Source organism: Oxyura jamaicensis, chromosome 13 (assembly GCF_011077185.1).
Source record: "Oxyura jamaicensis isolate SHBP4307 breed ruddy duck chromosome 13, BPBGC_Ojam_1.0, whole genome shotgun sequence".
NCBI classification, from domain to species: Eukaryota; Metazoa; Chordata; class Aves; order Anseriformes; family Anatidae; genus Oxyura; species Oxyura jamaicensis.
The window spans coordinates 16,002,790-16,017,340 of NC_048905.1; the positions used below are offsets into that span (position 1 = coordinate 16,002,790).

General features: G+C 44.5%; 1 protein-coding gene across 5 annotated transcripts in view; it reads left to right on the plus strand.

Annotated features, from left to right (window-relative positions):
- The first annotated feature begins 3,500 nt into the window (after positions 1 to 3,500).
- LOC118173716 (core histone macro-H2A.1) overlaps positions 3,501 to 14,551 on the plus strand; it is a 44,541-nt gene continuing 33,490 nt past the window's right edge. For 4 of the 5 annotated variants that reach the window (XM_035338530.1, XM_035338534.1, XM_035338532.1 and 1 more), the window contains exons 1-2: positions 3,501 to 3,637; positions 11,829 to 12,029. In XM_035338530.1, coding sequence (XP_035194421.1) covers positions 11,858 to 12,029 — 172 coding nt within the window. In that variant the 5' untranslated portion in view covers positions 3,501 to 3,637; positions 11,829 to 11,857. Of the gene's footprint in view, positions 3,638 to 6,926; positions 6,987 to 11,828; positions 12,030 to 14,551 lie in introns of all 5 variants that reach the window. The other variant, XM_035338531.1, reaches the window with a different exon arrangement.

Below are 14,551 nucleotides of genomic sequence, written 5' to 3' on the forward strand. Positions count from 1 at the left end.
AAAAAAAAAAAAAAAGGAAAAAGGGATTTTGAACAAAAGAAGTCAATTATCTGTACTAACTCCTCTCTGTTTACCAGCCTGGAAAATGAATCCCAGACACCCACTTCTGCTCTGAAAGTATTAATCTAACCATAACATATTAGCACCAGTTGGCGCTTCTGCTACAGAATAACATGTCTGGCAATAATATAGAGTCCACAGTGCCTTGAGAACATTGAGGCAGGAAAAAATAATTGTTTTCTACATTCAGAAGAGGGGGATACCTGCCCCACACACATCTGACTTAGTAGTGCAGAATTTCTCATAACATTAACAACCACGGTGGGTTATAACGACCTGTATCGAGGCCAGCGTCAGCCCTCTGGAAATCACAGTTAATGCTCTCTGCGCTCAGTGCGGACGGACACTGGCTCTGCGCGTTGCATTAAAGCGTGATGAGCATTGACTGGATTTGGTAGGAGGTCACCGTGCCCGTCTGCCGCAGAACGCGAGGATGTCAATAGCATTACACAAATTACGGGTATATATAGGTGACTGTGGCCTGACTTCAAGGAGTTAACCGAAGCACAGATTAGAGGTTTCGTCTGCAGAAAGAGAGCAGACTAAGCAGCTGAAGGAGGTTCAGATAGCCCCTCCAGAGAAATAGGTCACTCCTGAGGAATTTGAACTTTCTCTTGACCATGTGAAGGTGGAAGGAAACCAGCAGGGATCTGCTGGCTTTGCACACTAAATCCAGAGAAGATATTTCAGCAAACGGAAGTAACCTAGGCCATGTAGTCTGAATATCCAATATAATAAACACACAAGAGCACCACTGACAAATGAGGTGACACATTCAGAATTAAGATAGCTATCCCAAAGTGAAAATGCTTATCTAAGTTTAAGGGGATTACATCAGCCACAACCCTCCCTGCATTGCTCCTTCCCCTCCCAAGGCAGTATTTCCTTCTCTGCCACCTATGCTGCATAAACAAGCTGGGTGTTTAGATTCTCAATCACTTAAAACTATCTTCTGCAAGTAGTCCCTTGAGGTTGCTCAAATTGATTATAGAGTCAGGATGTCAAAAACAAAAACAAAAACAAAAACAAAACAAAACAAAAAAAAAGATGTAAGAACACAAACCATTTATATTAATCATAAAGGCAGCAGAGCTCTTTGAAAGGTGCTTTTAATCATCCTATATCTAAATAAACACATCACTAATCTGGCAAAGGGAATAAAACCTAAGCCAAAGTTTGTTTTAGTGAGGTAGCTTATGTAGTGTCGTTTTACAGACTTTTGTAAGCGATGCTCCCTTTTATACAATCACTTGTGCCACTCTATGTCCTTTCAAAGCCAGCCAAAATGAGCCCTCTTTGCAGACCCACCAGACATTCAGCTTGATAAATCTGTGCCTTGGTGGGAGGTGAGGCAGTTGGTGTTAACATTACGATGATCAACATCAGTCTCTGCGCCAGCATCCTATTCCATGGACAAATTGTTCAGGCTCCCTGCAAACTCAGGCAGAACTCAGGCAAACTTCAGAAATTCTCTCCGGTTGTGTTTGGAAAGCTTTCTTTAAAGGCACAAGATCCAGAGATTCCCCTTAAAAACAAACAACATGAACAATGACAGTAGAAGGGCATAGAGAGCAACCTATGCTGGTTTGCAGATAACTATCTTCACCTGCTCGCTGTGTATCAGTCCCATTAGACAAAAAAAATATTGCAGGTTCTTTAAATTCCATATAGACCTTTCCAGCTTTTCATGTCAACAGAAATGTTTGGGTTGGTTGGTTTGTTTTTAAATAACATTTGTGTGGGTGACAGCAAAACGGGGAGGGGAGAGCCGAGCACCGGAGGAGCAGTTCTGCTCCACGCGCTGCACCAGCCCGTGGAAGGGCTCCTGTGTGGGCAAGGGAACAGAAGCGGAGCGGTGCTCACTGCGGTGTGAACGCGGAGGAGGAGGTGGGAGGGAGATGGCGTGTGTGGATGGGAACCTGGAAAGCAGAGCGTGTCCTCAGCTGTTTAAGATGAGCCATGGCAGATGGCCTCACAAGTACTGTATCCATATCCTTAGGTTAAGGGCAGTCAGGGACTACGAGGTGCTTTACTTAGCGGGGAGTCTTTGTTAGGCAAAACTGCGTGTGTGAACAGCGTTGGGCCTGCAATTAGTGCTCAGGGAGCGCAGCCAGACCGTGGTTGCATTTGACTGTGTGCTGCACTGCAACGTAATGAGGGATGGCTTGGGAGAGCAGTTTAGCCGCACTAAAAACCAGACCGATCCTGGCCATTTTTATGGATGAGAACAGCAAAATTGTAATTACTGAGCTTGGTTAGTGGAATTGCGTGGTATTGCTACTGGGGGCCACATTCACTGCATGCAGCTCTGCCTGGACTGTGCTTTCTCTCCACCTATTTCAGAAACTTTTTTTGGGTGATGTATCTCAGGCCAGGGGCAATATTAACCCTCATTTCTCTTCTATAATCCTCCCCCGCTTCCCTAGTTTTCATTCATTCTTTATACCGCTCCCTTCCTTTCTGCTTTCTTTATCATATGACAAAGCTTCTGTGAATTTGTGCTGATGCTGAGCAAAATAAGGAGAGCTGGAGCATGGGGTGCTGATGAGAGACAAACCTCTTGCATCTACCTACTGTCCCTTAGCCCTTCTCACCCTTTGCCCCCAAGGGTTAATGGCAGCGATGCTGTGACACCACCGCTGTCACTTGTCACAGCTCCAGCAACACCAAGGGACACGGGGGAAGAGGCCACAGGCCACATCTTGCGCTGGGCACTGAAGAGAGGGAGAAGCAGAAGGAGCTGGGAGCAGCTGGGGGACAGCAGGAGCAGGGAATGTGCTGAGGGGACACCAGTCCCTGCCCTGTGACCCTCAGCCGGTGCGGGCAGAGGCTGCGGGCAGCAGGGAGCTGGCTCTCCCGACGCTGCAAGGTGCGCTCAAGGACATCTGTGCCACCACAGCAGGAATTCCTCCAAAAGCTCCATCTGGGGCCTTCGCAAAATGGCAGCCAGCCACTTTTGTACAGTAGAAGCAAGCATTTCTCGCAACGACTCAGTGCCTCCTCTCTCCCCGAACAAGGAACTTCGCTCGGGGAAGGATGCGGCACCAACCCCGCGCTCTGTCCTCCTCCCCTGCCATCCCTCCTTTAGGAGCGGGCACGTTTTGCACACAATGGCCGAGGCCCTATGTCCACACAGGGGCCGGGCGGCAGGGAACGGAGGGGAACTGAGGAGATTTGAGAACTGAGGAGAATTGAGGAGAACTGAGGAGAATTGAGGGGAACTGAGGGGAACCGGGGAGAGCCGCCTCCACAGCCCGGCGGGCGCCGCTCACACAAGGGTGGGCGGCGGAGGGGACGGAGGTGGCGGCGCTGAGGGGACCGTGGACGGTGAGGAGACGGTGAGGAGACCGTGAGGGGACCGAGAGGGGACCGGGGAGGAACTGAGGGGACCGGGGGCGTCCCCGTGAGGGGCGGAGGAGGCGGGGAGGGGCCGAGGGAAGGGGCTGAGGGGAGGGGAGGGACGCGGCGCGGGGCACTGTGGGAGCCCGCCCAGCCGTTCCCGTTGGCCCCGCGGGCGCAGCGCAGGCAGCGGGAGCGGGGCGGCCGCCGGCAGACATCTTGCGGCCGGGACCGCGCCGTAAGTCGCCGCCGTGGGGCTGTGGCCGCGCGTGGGGACGGGGGAGCCGAGTCCGCCCTTACCGGCGGGCCGGGGCCGCTGCCGGCGCCGCTGAGGGGCCGCTGGAGGCGGTGGTGCCGGGGAGGGGTCCCCGGGGGCAGTCCCTTCGCTGAGGGGGAGGTGGGGCGGGGTGTGGGGGGGGTGTTGGGTTTTGGGGTGAATTTGGGTGGTTTTTTTTGTTTGTTTGTCTCGCATGGGTTGTGGAGGCCTGTCTCTGCTCAGGCCGGGGGAGCCGGCGTGGTGGTGGCAGTGGGGTTGTGGGGGGTGCACCGGGGGCCGCTGGGGCTGCACCGGGGGTCGTTGGGCCCGCCGGGACCCGGCCTCGCCTCAGCCCTCCCGGCCCGGCCCCGGCCCGGCCCCGGGGACCCGCAGCGCCCGCCGCCAGCTGCAGGCGACGAGCGGCAGGAGGTGTCCTCAGCCCGCTCCTCCTCGGGTGGAGATCCCGTGGCGTGAAAGTTACCTGCCCAGCGTGAACGGCTTCGTTAGAAAACCGAGCCGAGTGGCGTTCTGGGACCCGTCAGAGGCATCCAGGAGGGGTGAAAATCAGCGTTCGGCTGGAAACGGGGCCCCTTGCGATTTCCGAGCTGTCACCTCCCGTGCAGCCTGCAATATGTCTGCCTGCAGGAGCCTGGCAGCCGCACGGGCTGTCCCTGGTAGGGGCTGCGAGGAAAGGTGAATGCGGGGGTTAGGGCATGGGGCATCGTGCAGAGCACCCAGACCTAGGCAGGGGACCGATGGGTTCGTGCAGGCAGTAAGGGGAACGACTGCTTCCCTAACCCGCATCTCCTGTAATCCTTTGGTTTCCATCTGATCTCTCAAAGTAAGTTGCAGAAGGCTGGGGCGTTCGCATCTGAAGCAGGCGGCTGGAGCCAGCGTGTTTGGGAGCACAGTGGTGTAAGCCAGGTTGCTTCATTTGTGCTGATGGAAAGAAAACGGCTGTTGCGATGGGTTTGGATGAGGCTTGTTATTTCTCCCTCGACCGTGGAAGTGGAGGACCGTTTTTTCCCCAGGACTCTGTGAGGCTGTCACTTAGCAACAGGTCTGTGGGGAACTTTGCAGATCCGCTGCCTCCCCCGTTCCTGAGAGTCGGTCGAAGTAAAAGAGCTAACAGCAAGCGAGCAGCTACTGAAAACAGAACCTGGATTCTTGGGCACTGCACCGAGTTAAAAGGTTCAGGCACGAACAAGACAATTACAGTTGCTTTGACGAACATATTTTAGCAATTGAAAGTGATATATTTTGTATCAAGCAGTCCTTAGCCAACTCCTGAGTGTATCTCTAAAAGTGGTCTGAAAGAAAGGAGTTACATTGCTTTTTCTCCCAGGTTATTTTGCTGTGTTGCTACATTGTGGTGGCGGCTGTGTTTTCCAAGTACTGGTTGCAGGTTACTTTGCAGTATTATATATTGTAACCTTGCACACTGGTCCCTTGGGTTCCTACAGAGTAACTTTGTTTTGTTGTGTATGAGGCACGGAGTACTGATTGCCAGTGAAACCAAGAGCTGGTAGTGCAAATTACGCCATAACTGATCTAAGAATTCATAGTTAAGGCTATAATTTGGCCTAATGATGGTAATAAAGGAAGAGTGCTTAAGCATTGCTTATTTTATAGATCAGCATTAGCAGAAAGAAAAACCTGCTACTGCAAACTTGCAAAGAAGGGATAAAGGAGCAGGAAGTGTTAACTGATGCCACGAGAGATAAAAGAGCCTCCAGAGAGAGCCTCCCTTGGGAGGAAGAGTATTGATCCAGGGGCAGATCAGTGAGTATTAGGCTTTGTCAGCTCAGTGCTTCTGAGAGGTGAGTTTGGAAAAGAAATGAGCAAGCACTGCCTCTAGAACATTTGTTAGGGAGGGATGTAAACAAGAGCCTCTCTGTGCACAGAGGAGTTATAGCACCTTACCCAGACCCACCCCGAAGAGCAGATGGCAGGATTCAGCTTGTGGCCCTTACTCCAAAAAGGGTGATGCTGGAAGCACATCACTCGTGGCCTCATCCGTGGGCTGAGTTCTTGTCCTCCCTCCCTATAGCAATGTGACATCTTCATTAAATTTTTGGATTTTCCCTTGGAAGCATCCATGTGAATTCTTTACTGTGTTCTCACTGTTGTCCAAAATGTCAAGTGGCAAATAAGTTTTCAAAATATTATTTGAAACAATTTTTCCTGCACACAGAATTCATTAACAGCCCAGTGATTTCAGGTCCTGTACCAAATTTTTACACTTCCTACCTACTCTACAGAAAGCTACAACACGCAACTGGACTTGTTTTCATGCTAGCACTCCCAACAGCGGTCAGTGAATACAATTGTATTTACATTTTCCTGACCATTGGTGGCATGATGCCCAGCTAAAACTCTTGTCACACTCCCAGTGCTGTTCAGAGTGGATGTTTGCACATTAAGAGGATATTTATTTCAAGGTTTCAGACCCATTGTGGAAGGAAGGGACTTCTGCCAGTGGAATAAAATTGTGCAACAGTATTCTGTTTTGCGCACAGATTTGGTGAAAACGTTCTTCCTCTTTTCATCCTGCTCTACATTATGATGATGGGAGTTTTAGTCTTACTAACCTTCAGCAAAAAAAAACAAAAAAGGACATCCACAGGGCACTGGTAGATGAGGAATATTCTTTCAGGTTTTCATGTGATAATAAATGTATACTGCTACCTTTGCAGATAAGAAATTATTGTAGTGCTGGAACAGCTGTTGTGCAACCAGTTTCACTCCTCTCTTCCAGACCACAAAGAATTGCTTCTTTGATAAAGCACTTAAGCTGAAATTTGAAATCACGTCAGACCAAACAGTTACTGAGTTATTAGCTCTGCCTTTATGGCTGTAGTACCTAGAAACCATGGTCACAGACTGAGACACAGTTGTGCTAGGCAAGCATTATTAGAGACCATTTTTTCTTACTGACTTTGTGAGCAGCACACTTTATAAATATGTCAGACTGGCTTCTGATTAGCCAAGAACAGCGCAAATTAGTTGTCAAAGCAAATCCAAGTGTACCTTTTCAGAAAGAGTTCAGTGAGCAGCTATTATAGGGCATAAATAGATTTAAGATGGAGTGGCAGCACTAACTTGTTAATCTTTTGAAACAATGGAAAGAAAATAGCATAGCAGTTAAGCCCTTGTGATACAAAAGTGGACTTCTCAGCTCAGTCTTTGGGAAAGAGGAGAAAAATAATGACTAAATTTTACTATTTGTCCCATTGTGGTAATAGTCTCCTGCATTCCCCTGTACTTACAGATGTGATCCTGTAGCTCTAAATGTAATCATCTCTTTGCTGAGTGCAGTTAATACACCAAGGTAAGCCCACAGTGAGAGCAATCCCTGTCTGACAGCAGTGGAACTCACGGTCACTTGTTAAGTCTTTGAAAAGCAGTACCTGAAAACTATTAATAGTGAGCGGGTTTTTATGGCTACTGGTAGATAAAAGGGTCAGACTGACTGAGTTAATGAAGTAGTGGTGTCTGAGCTATTAGAAATCAGGCATCACTCGACTGGGATGTGCAGTCAGTACCTCCAGAACTATCTGGTGTTAAACTTTGAGAAAAACAGATGCCTATGGGCATTTTAGGTAGATGGTATCTAAGAGTGTTATCGTGGGGTATCTACCTTCATACAAAGAGCTATGACCAACAGATAACAAGTATTAATTATGCTGATTTCATTGCTACACCTGAATTTTATTTTGTTTCTTAGAATATTTATTTCTGGCTTGCAAAGACTTGACAGCAGAACCTTGTTGTTTGAATCTTTGCTGTGAGCCGAGTTAATGTAATACATCACATTCTTGTTTTTGTAAATTTTGAAACATTATAAAGTGGCATGAATATTGCTACAGTCTTTAAGAGGCTTTCAGAAGGCTGAGTCAGGTGCTGCATTCTGTAGCTGGGGCAATCTGTGTCCAAGCACAGCAGAGCCACTGGAGAACATAGCATTAAATTTTAGTTGGAGTCAAAGGTGGGCTTATCGAAGTTGACTCCTCAGTGATACCCCATGATTATCACAGTGATAATTCTGTGAACTGTCACCTTAAAACTATATCATTTTATTGTCAGGCTTTAGAAGACGCTAAGCATTTGACAAAATTTCTCAGTAATTGCATTGCAAAGGCAAGAGTAAAAAAGGAACAGGCTGATCCATTGACTATGATTTTTTTTTTCTTTTTTCTTTTTCTTTTTTGCCTGCCCAAATCTTGCCTGAGCTGTGGTACATGTGATAAAGTTCCCTTTGGCAAGCACTGCCTCCCTCATCTGCTGGCTAGCAGTGACTCAGCAAACAGCTCTGGTTCATTAATGTTGGCTGTGATCCAGAGTTTCTGGTGCTACAAAGATAAACCATTTGAAACCATGTAAGGCACATAGTTTGCTTTGGTTTTTGATCTGTTGCCCTGCTCTTTACATTTAACTTCAATAAATTTCTTTGTGGCTGTTGCAAGTGAAATCTCTTCTTTCCCTTCTCTTTTGCCATAGAAAACCAGAACTGGAGAAAAGTCTTAGAGAGCTCACTGGGCCATCCATCCCTCTACTCAAAGGCAGGACAAGCAAGTTCTGTAATGATCCCAAGTCCGCGATTAAGCTCAAAAAAAAAAAAAAAAAAAAAAAAAGCTCTTCCATTCCAGGCTCTCTTTTCCCCTTCCAAATCAAGTGGTTGGCAAAATGAAAAGTGGTGCTTAGAACTTAACTGGAATTTCCCTCCCTTCACTCCCAGTATGTAAAGACATAGTAATTCATTACATCTGGTAAGGATGGGATCCTTGAGACAGGAAGCTCTGAAACTCACTTTATCACACTTTACATTTAATATTAAAAGTTTCAGAAGTGCTTGCTTTGTTGAGTATGCAAGCCCCCAGCTTTCTGGTTTGGGCAAAGTTTTTCTTTGTAAATTTACAGCTAGATAGCTCTTTAACGTACAGTATGAGAGGATCAGGTTAATTGTCAGGATATCCCCAGAGTCATCCCAATTATTGAGAGAAAAGTGACCGGCGGTAAAAAATAAAAGGGGAAATGAACCTCTAGATTTTGCAGAAGAGGTAAAATCTTTTTATGCAAGAAAAAAATAAACCATTTTGTATATGGGTAGGTGTTAGATAGTTACAGATGCTAGGAAACTTGAAGGTATTAAGTAGAAAATAGCACGTTAAAGGGGAGAACGTTTCTTGATCTCCAAATATGACGGAAACTAAAAGCAAAGTGTGTTGCTCAAGCCTGATAAGGGAGACTGGTGGAGCATGACCAAAGACAATTGGCAGTACGTTAACAAAAAACTTAGCATCACTTTGAGTAGATGATATTTATCCAGGGACAGTGATTCACAGTCACTGTTTGTTTCTACATATGCAGGAACTGCTTCCCTTACTTTATGAATAATCATTTTCTTGGAACTGAAAATGAAAGGGCAGAGAGCTCTTTCATCTCCTTCTGTTGCCAGTTACAGCGCAGCCATCCGTGTATATCTTCCATTTGGGTTTTAGGTTGGGTGAGCTGTATTTACTGCATGCAGCTCCTTCAAAGCTGCTTTGGCAATAATTCTCTATCACCCTGTGTTTTACTCATGCTTTGATCCAAATGTTGTAGCAGCTCACGGGTGGATGACGTTCTCTCAAGGGAAAGCAAAAAATAAAAAATTAAAAATAATCAGGAAATAAGGACTTCCATATTGTCTTCCAGCTAGCCTGACCATCCCATAAGGGTGACCATCCAACAAGGGGTTCTGTGGGCCTTCTTCTCCCTTCCCCTCAGCTGCATCGCTCAGCACGGGGGAGACAAAAAGCCCTTGTGAAATAACTTCTGTCATTCGCTTCCTTTTTCTACTCCTTTCCCATCTTCTTTCTACATGGAATGTGCAAGTTCTGTATCCTGATTTTTGGGAAAAAAGGCAGTCCAGAACAAATATGTTCCTTTTTCAACATCTCTACTGATCTTAATTGTTTGCTCCTCTTTTCCCCTCAGTAGAAGTGCAAGTAGATTGTTTAATTGTTCCCATCCCAATTCTCAGGCTCGTACCAGCCAGGAGGTCAGATCTGTAATTAACACAGGGCATTCAGTTTCAGCTTTTCCTTCCCCCAGGCTACCCTGTTCTGCACCAGGATCCTCGCTATAGCTATGGAAAGCGAATGGATTTTGACAAGGAATCAATGACCTGTTTTTAGAAGTGTTACGTGTTAAAAACATACCTTAATGTGACAGCTAAAACTCGATTACAAATGGTTAATATAAATTTACCATTTAAAGCTTGCAGGTTTTCCTTGGAAAAAAATCTGATTTTTGTCATTCACCTATCAGTTAGAAAACAAAGGAATTAGAGGTGAAGGTAGAGGCACAGCTGTTCTTCATGCCCATTTTCCCTGTTGCTTAAATTCAGAGAACTTCTTAACGTTTGTGAGATTAAACATCTGTAGCACTGATGAAAACGGAGTGTGGACCATAAGAATTTGCAGGCAGAAAGCCCGTAGCCAAGTGAAAGCCCCACCCAGCCATTCTCGGAACAATGGCAGAGCTAACAAGATGACAAAATGCAGCTAAATTGAAAGGTTTGTAAACCAGCTGTGAGCTCCAGTTGAGGAGGTTTCTCTAGGGAAGAAAATGTCCTCTTCACGGAGTAAGAGCTGTTACAGAGCTGAGTTCGCAGTGGAGGAAAGGGGGAGCAGTGCTTTTGATGCCTTCCTACTTCCAGTTTCCTGTCTGGTTTTTGACATCACTTTCGTAAACAGAGCCTGACTTTTGTCTGAGCTAAAAAGGTGGGATTGTTCTGTTTGCCTTTAACAAGCCATAAACCTGTTGCATTTATTTTCCTTAATGTGTTATGCAGTTACAGAATCCTTGATGAGTAAAGTGTGGAGGTGGAAGGGAAAATAAATGTTTCATTCGTGAGCTTCTTCTATCCTGAGTGGTCTTGATTTGATACTTACGTAGTTTGTATCTCAGTGACTCACTGAGGTTTAGAAGACTTCAGGGCATGTCAGTACAGATCAGAAGTTACAAAATTAGAGTTGGTGAACCTGTTTTGCCTAATTCTGAGTTCACGCAATCATGGATTCAGATGGTTGGCAAATACAGTTAAGTTCATATGGAGGAGAGAATTCAGCATAAACATGAGAAAAAAAAAATAGAAAGGGAAACAGAGAACTATATGCTGTGATGGGAAAACAGGCTTGGAGAGCTTCTGCTGAGTATGTAAACACACAACAACTTTGCATTCGTATCAGGTAAAATTTGGGCATCCAGGAAAGAGCCGGGATGTATCACTGATGCATACCTCTGGTTTCCCTAGAGTTCAGACGTGCTGGAGGGAGGGAGGGGGAGAACAGTCTCCTTCCCACTGAGTTAATTTTAAACCCCAGTGCATTGCCTAAACCTTCCAAGACACTTTGAGAGTCTGCAAACGCTGCACCTCTTTGGGTTTGCCAGCTTCTATTTTAGAGCCTGAGCAGAGATCAAAGAGAGAAAAAAAATATATATTTGACAGCTGTATCAGCAGCAGGTTTCTTCACAGAGATAAACTGAGATGCAGTTGTCAGATAGCTGCTGGGTGTTTAGACCACTGTTACATTAGGGAAAGATAGCAGACAGAAGGCTGTACCGCTGCAACATGCCATCTAGGAATCTGATTAACTTCAGCATGGAGATAGCTGGATGCTGGTAGGTTCAAAGCTCAGGGGGTTCATTTCAGGTCTTTCTAAAAAACACAATGTACAGGAGCTGTAGTTTAGCATGCATAGGTCTGTGTTCTGTAAATCCACACAGTCTTGAAAATCCATGTTTTTTAAGGAACATAAATTAAATGTATGAGAGCCTTAGTGTGGATATGGTTTCCTAGTTGGGAACATAGATATTCATGAGTATAACAGTCCTACCGTGGTTGTTCAAATGCCAAATCAACAGTTTTTCCAGGAGAGCAGAGATTCATGACAGTTGTCCCTGCAGAAGGCATCCTCTGCTTTCATGCTGAAGCTCTATTTTACGTCTTAGGTGGTTATCACACTTCGCTCCGCTAATGGTGCCAGTTTTAACACATTAGGAATTTCAGAAAAGTAATTCCAAAGCCAATTTATATGAAGTTGCTTCTCTGATTACAGCTTGAAATCATTGAAATATTGTATTCCGTATTGATAACCTTTCACCTTTTTTTTCCCCTAATATATAGAGCGTTGTTCCAGACCCAATACAGCCAAAATGTCCAGCAGGGGTGGGAAGAAGAAGTCAACCAAGACTTCGCGCTCTGCAAAGGCTGGGGTCATATTCCCTGTTGGAAGAATGCTGCGTTACATTAAGAAAGGCCACCCGAAGTACAGAATTGGTGTAGGTGCTCCAGTGTACATGGCTGCTGTACTGGAATATCTGACTGGTAGGTTTTGCAGAACAATGCGAAATAGCAACAGTGAAAGAAATAATATGAACTGCATTTGCACAGTATGCTAATGGGAAAGCATTAACAGATCCTTTGATTTATGGGCTAAATAAAAAGTTACCACTGAAGTAAGTGCGATGTTGTTCGTGCATCTTAGTACAGCCACCCCTGCCTCAGAGTTTTGGCTTTTGTGCATTCCAGCATTTGCTTTGCTTTGACCTGTTGTAAACACTCTTCCATGTAGGCAGTCAGAAGGATTCTCACTGACATCACTGACTATGGACTGGGCCTTCAGTGTTGCAGTCCTTCCTGCTCTGATTTTGTGCCTCGTGGCTTTGTTTGGGTTATAATTGTTGATAAGGCAATGGATATAAAAATGGATGAGTGCTGGGAGACAGATTCTATTAGCATGACGACAAAAAAAGGTTGTATTGGATCTCATGTCTCATAACGTAGGTCTTTTCACAGTGCGTTTGCTTATTTCCGTGTTCTGGTTGCAACATATGCAAGTGTTTCAGGGGATAGTGGTCTTTAAGCTGTAATCAGGAGCTGAGTCTCTGAGGAAGAGATACAGTTGTTGGGTTTTTTTACTTTGATTTGAGCAAAGCATGTAATATATAATGTGACGTATTTAAAGCAATTTTAAATACACCTCATAATATATTGACAATGAAGGATAGAAATAGGCTTGTTTTCTATAAAGATTCCAACTCTAAAGATGAAGATTGGTAACATCAGAGAATAATTAAGAGTCCTTGATTTCTGTAAAGTATTTATATTACATTATTGAATTTTCTAAGCCATCAGACTTTTTTCTTCACTTGTTCGTGTTCACAGTTTTATTTATTTGAGCCTTTTCTCTAAAAGAATGCTTTTAAACTTCATAGATGGCCTTAAAAATTAACATTTCCTTCAGCTAGGTTCCTGCTTAGAGCAATAACAACTCAAATAAAATGCTTCTTAGGGTGAATGGGGCTTTGAATGCTGCCCTTTTAAAGAAACAGAACAGTACAGGTGAGCTCAAGGCACTGCTAATGAGCAGCACATGTTATTGGTTAACTCTTTGATTTAAAGGTTTTCTCAGGCGGTGATAGTTTAGGCAGCAGAGAATAGGCTGGGGAAATAGAGGTGTTTCTTTAACTGCCATGCATCCTCGGAAACTGGTTGAGAAGATTTAAAATAAATTTATACCCATCACTCCTTCAGGAAATAGAAAAAGAGGTGGGGGGGGAAGAGGGAGGAAAGCTACAGGGGAAAAGTACCTCCTTTCTTCTCCCTCAGAACACTTCTAAGCTTTTTGTATTGCTATTCCCCCCACCCAAAAAAAAAAAAAGGTTAGGTAGATGGTCCTAGTATTCTGTATTTCAAGATTTTCTTTTATTCTTATACGCAGATGCATCTCAAAAACATAAATACCTTTTTCCTTATTGAATTAGTAATAGTTTTGTTTTATGACTTTAAGTCTGGTGACGTTTTTTCCACTGTTCTCCAAGTCTTTTACACTCTATATAGCTTAATTTATTAACCTTTAATAATGAGTTTATTTTCTGAACTTGAAGTAACTCATCGTTTACAGTATGATTCAGAAACACTTCCTGGAAATGCAATGCTTAGAGATTTTTCTTCTGTGTGGTGTTATTTTTTAACTTCTTGGCAGTTGTTATTTTATGAAACCAGAGAAATCTTGATTTCTTTATGGGAGAGTTTTCAAAGATGCTCATGTCAGCACCTGATCTGAGGCTAAATGAAAGCGTTTGAACCTTTTCAAAATAAAAGGAGGAATGTGACCTAATAGAAATGAGACCGTGCAAAGTGGTATAATAAATTGGCTAAATCAAAAAAGCAATCCTGTGCATCCAGGAAGGAGTGGAGGAACATAAAATATCAAAAGCAGTTGCAGGAAAGAAGATCTTTAGAAAAGACTGGGAAGGGAAATGACAGGAACGTGACCTAATAGGAAGGAACCTACTAAGGTTTGAAAACTAGTTCATGTGTGTACAGAATACGGCACTGGCTTTAATCCTTTAGAAGATGAGGTGCTAAATTTTGCTGGCCTGTGCGAAAGTTTAACTCTGGATGTAAATCTGAAATTAGGCCATAATGTGCTCAGATCTGGGATTTTTTTTTTATTTTTTTTTTGATTCAGCTTGGGATTTGAACTTTTATAACGCTTCCAGCTGTTCAGACTTACAGTTCTGTTCTGGATCTGTCTGTGGTTATGACTTTATCTGCTTTCTACTTTGAAGGTAACTTCCTGTTACCATATATACACTGCTATTCATCAAAAAGTGAAAATACACACTGTATCTTCTTGGAGTGTGTGTGTCCGTTTGGACTTTAAGCCCTTCTTCAGCCTCTGCTCAACAAAGTGCTTTTCAAACTACATTTGTGTTCTCCTTGTGCTTCTGTATTAGCATGTTTGTGTGGTGTATAGCTCCAAGAGAAGGAATGTGTACTGTTTTAGCACACAAATTAGTTTGGCTGCTTCAGTTGCTGTGAACTAAAAACTTCTCATGTTT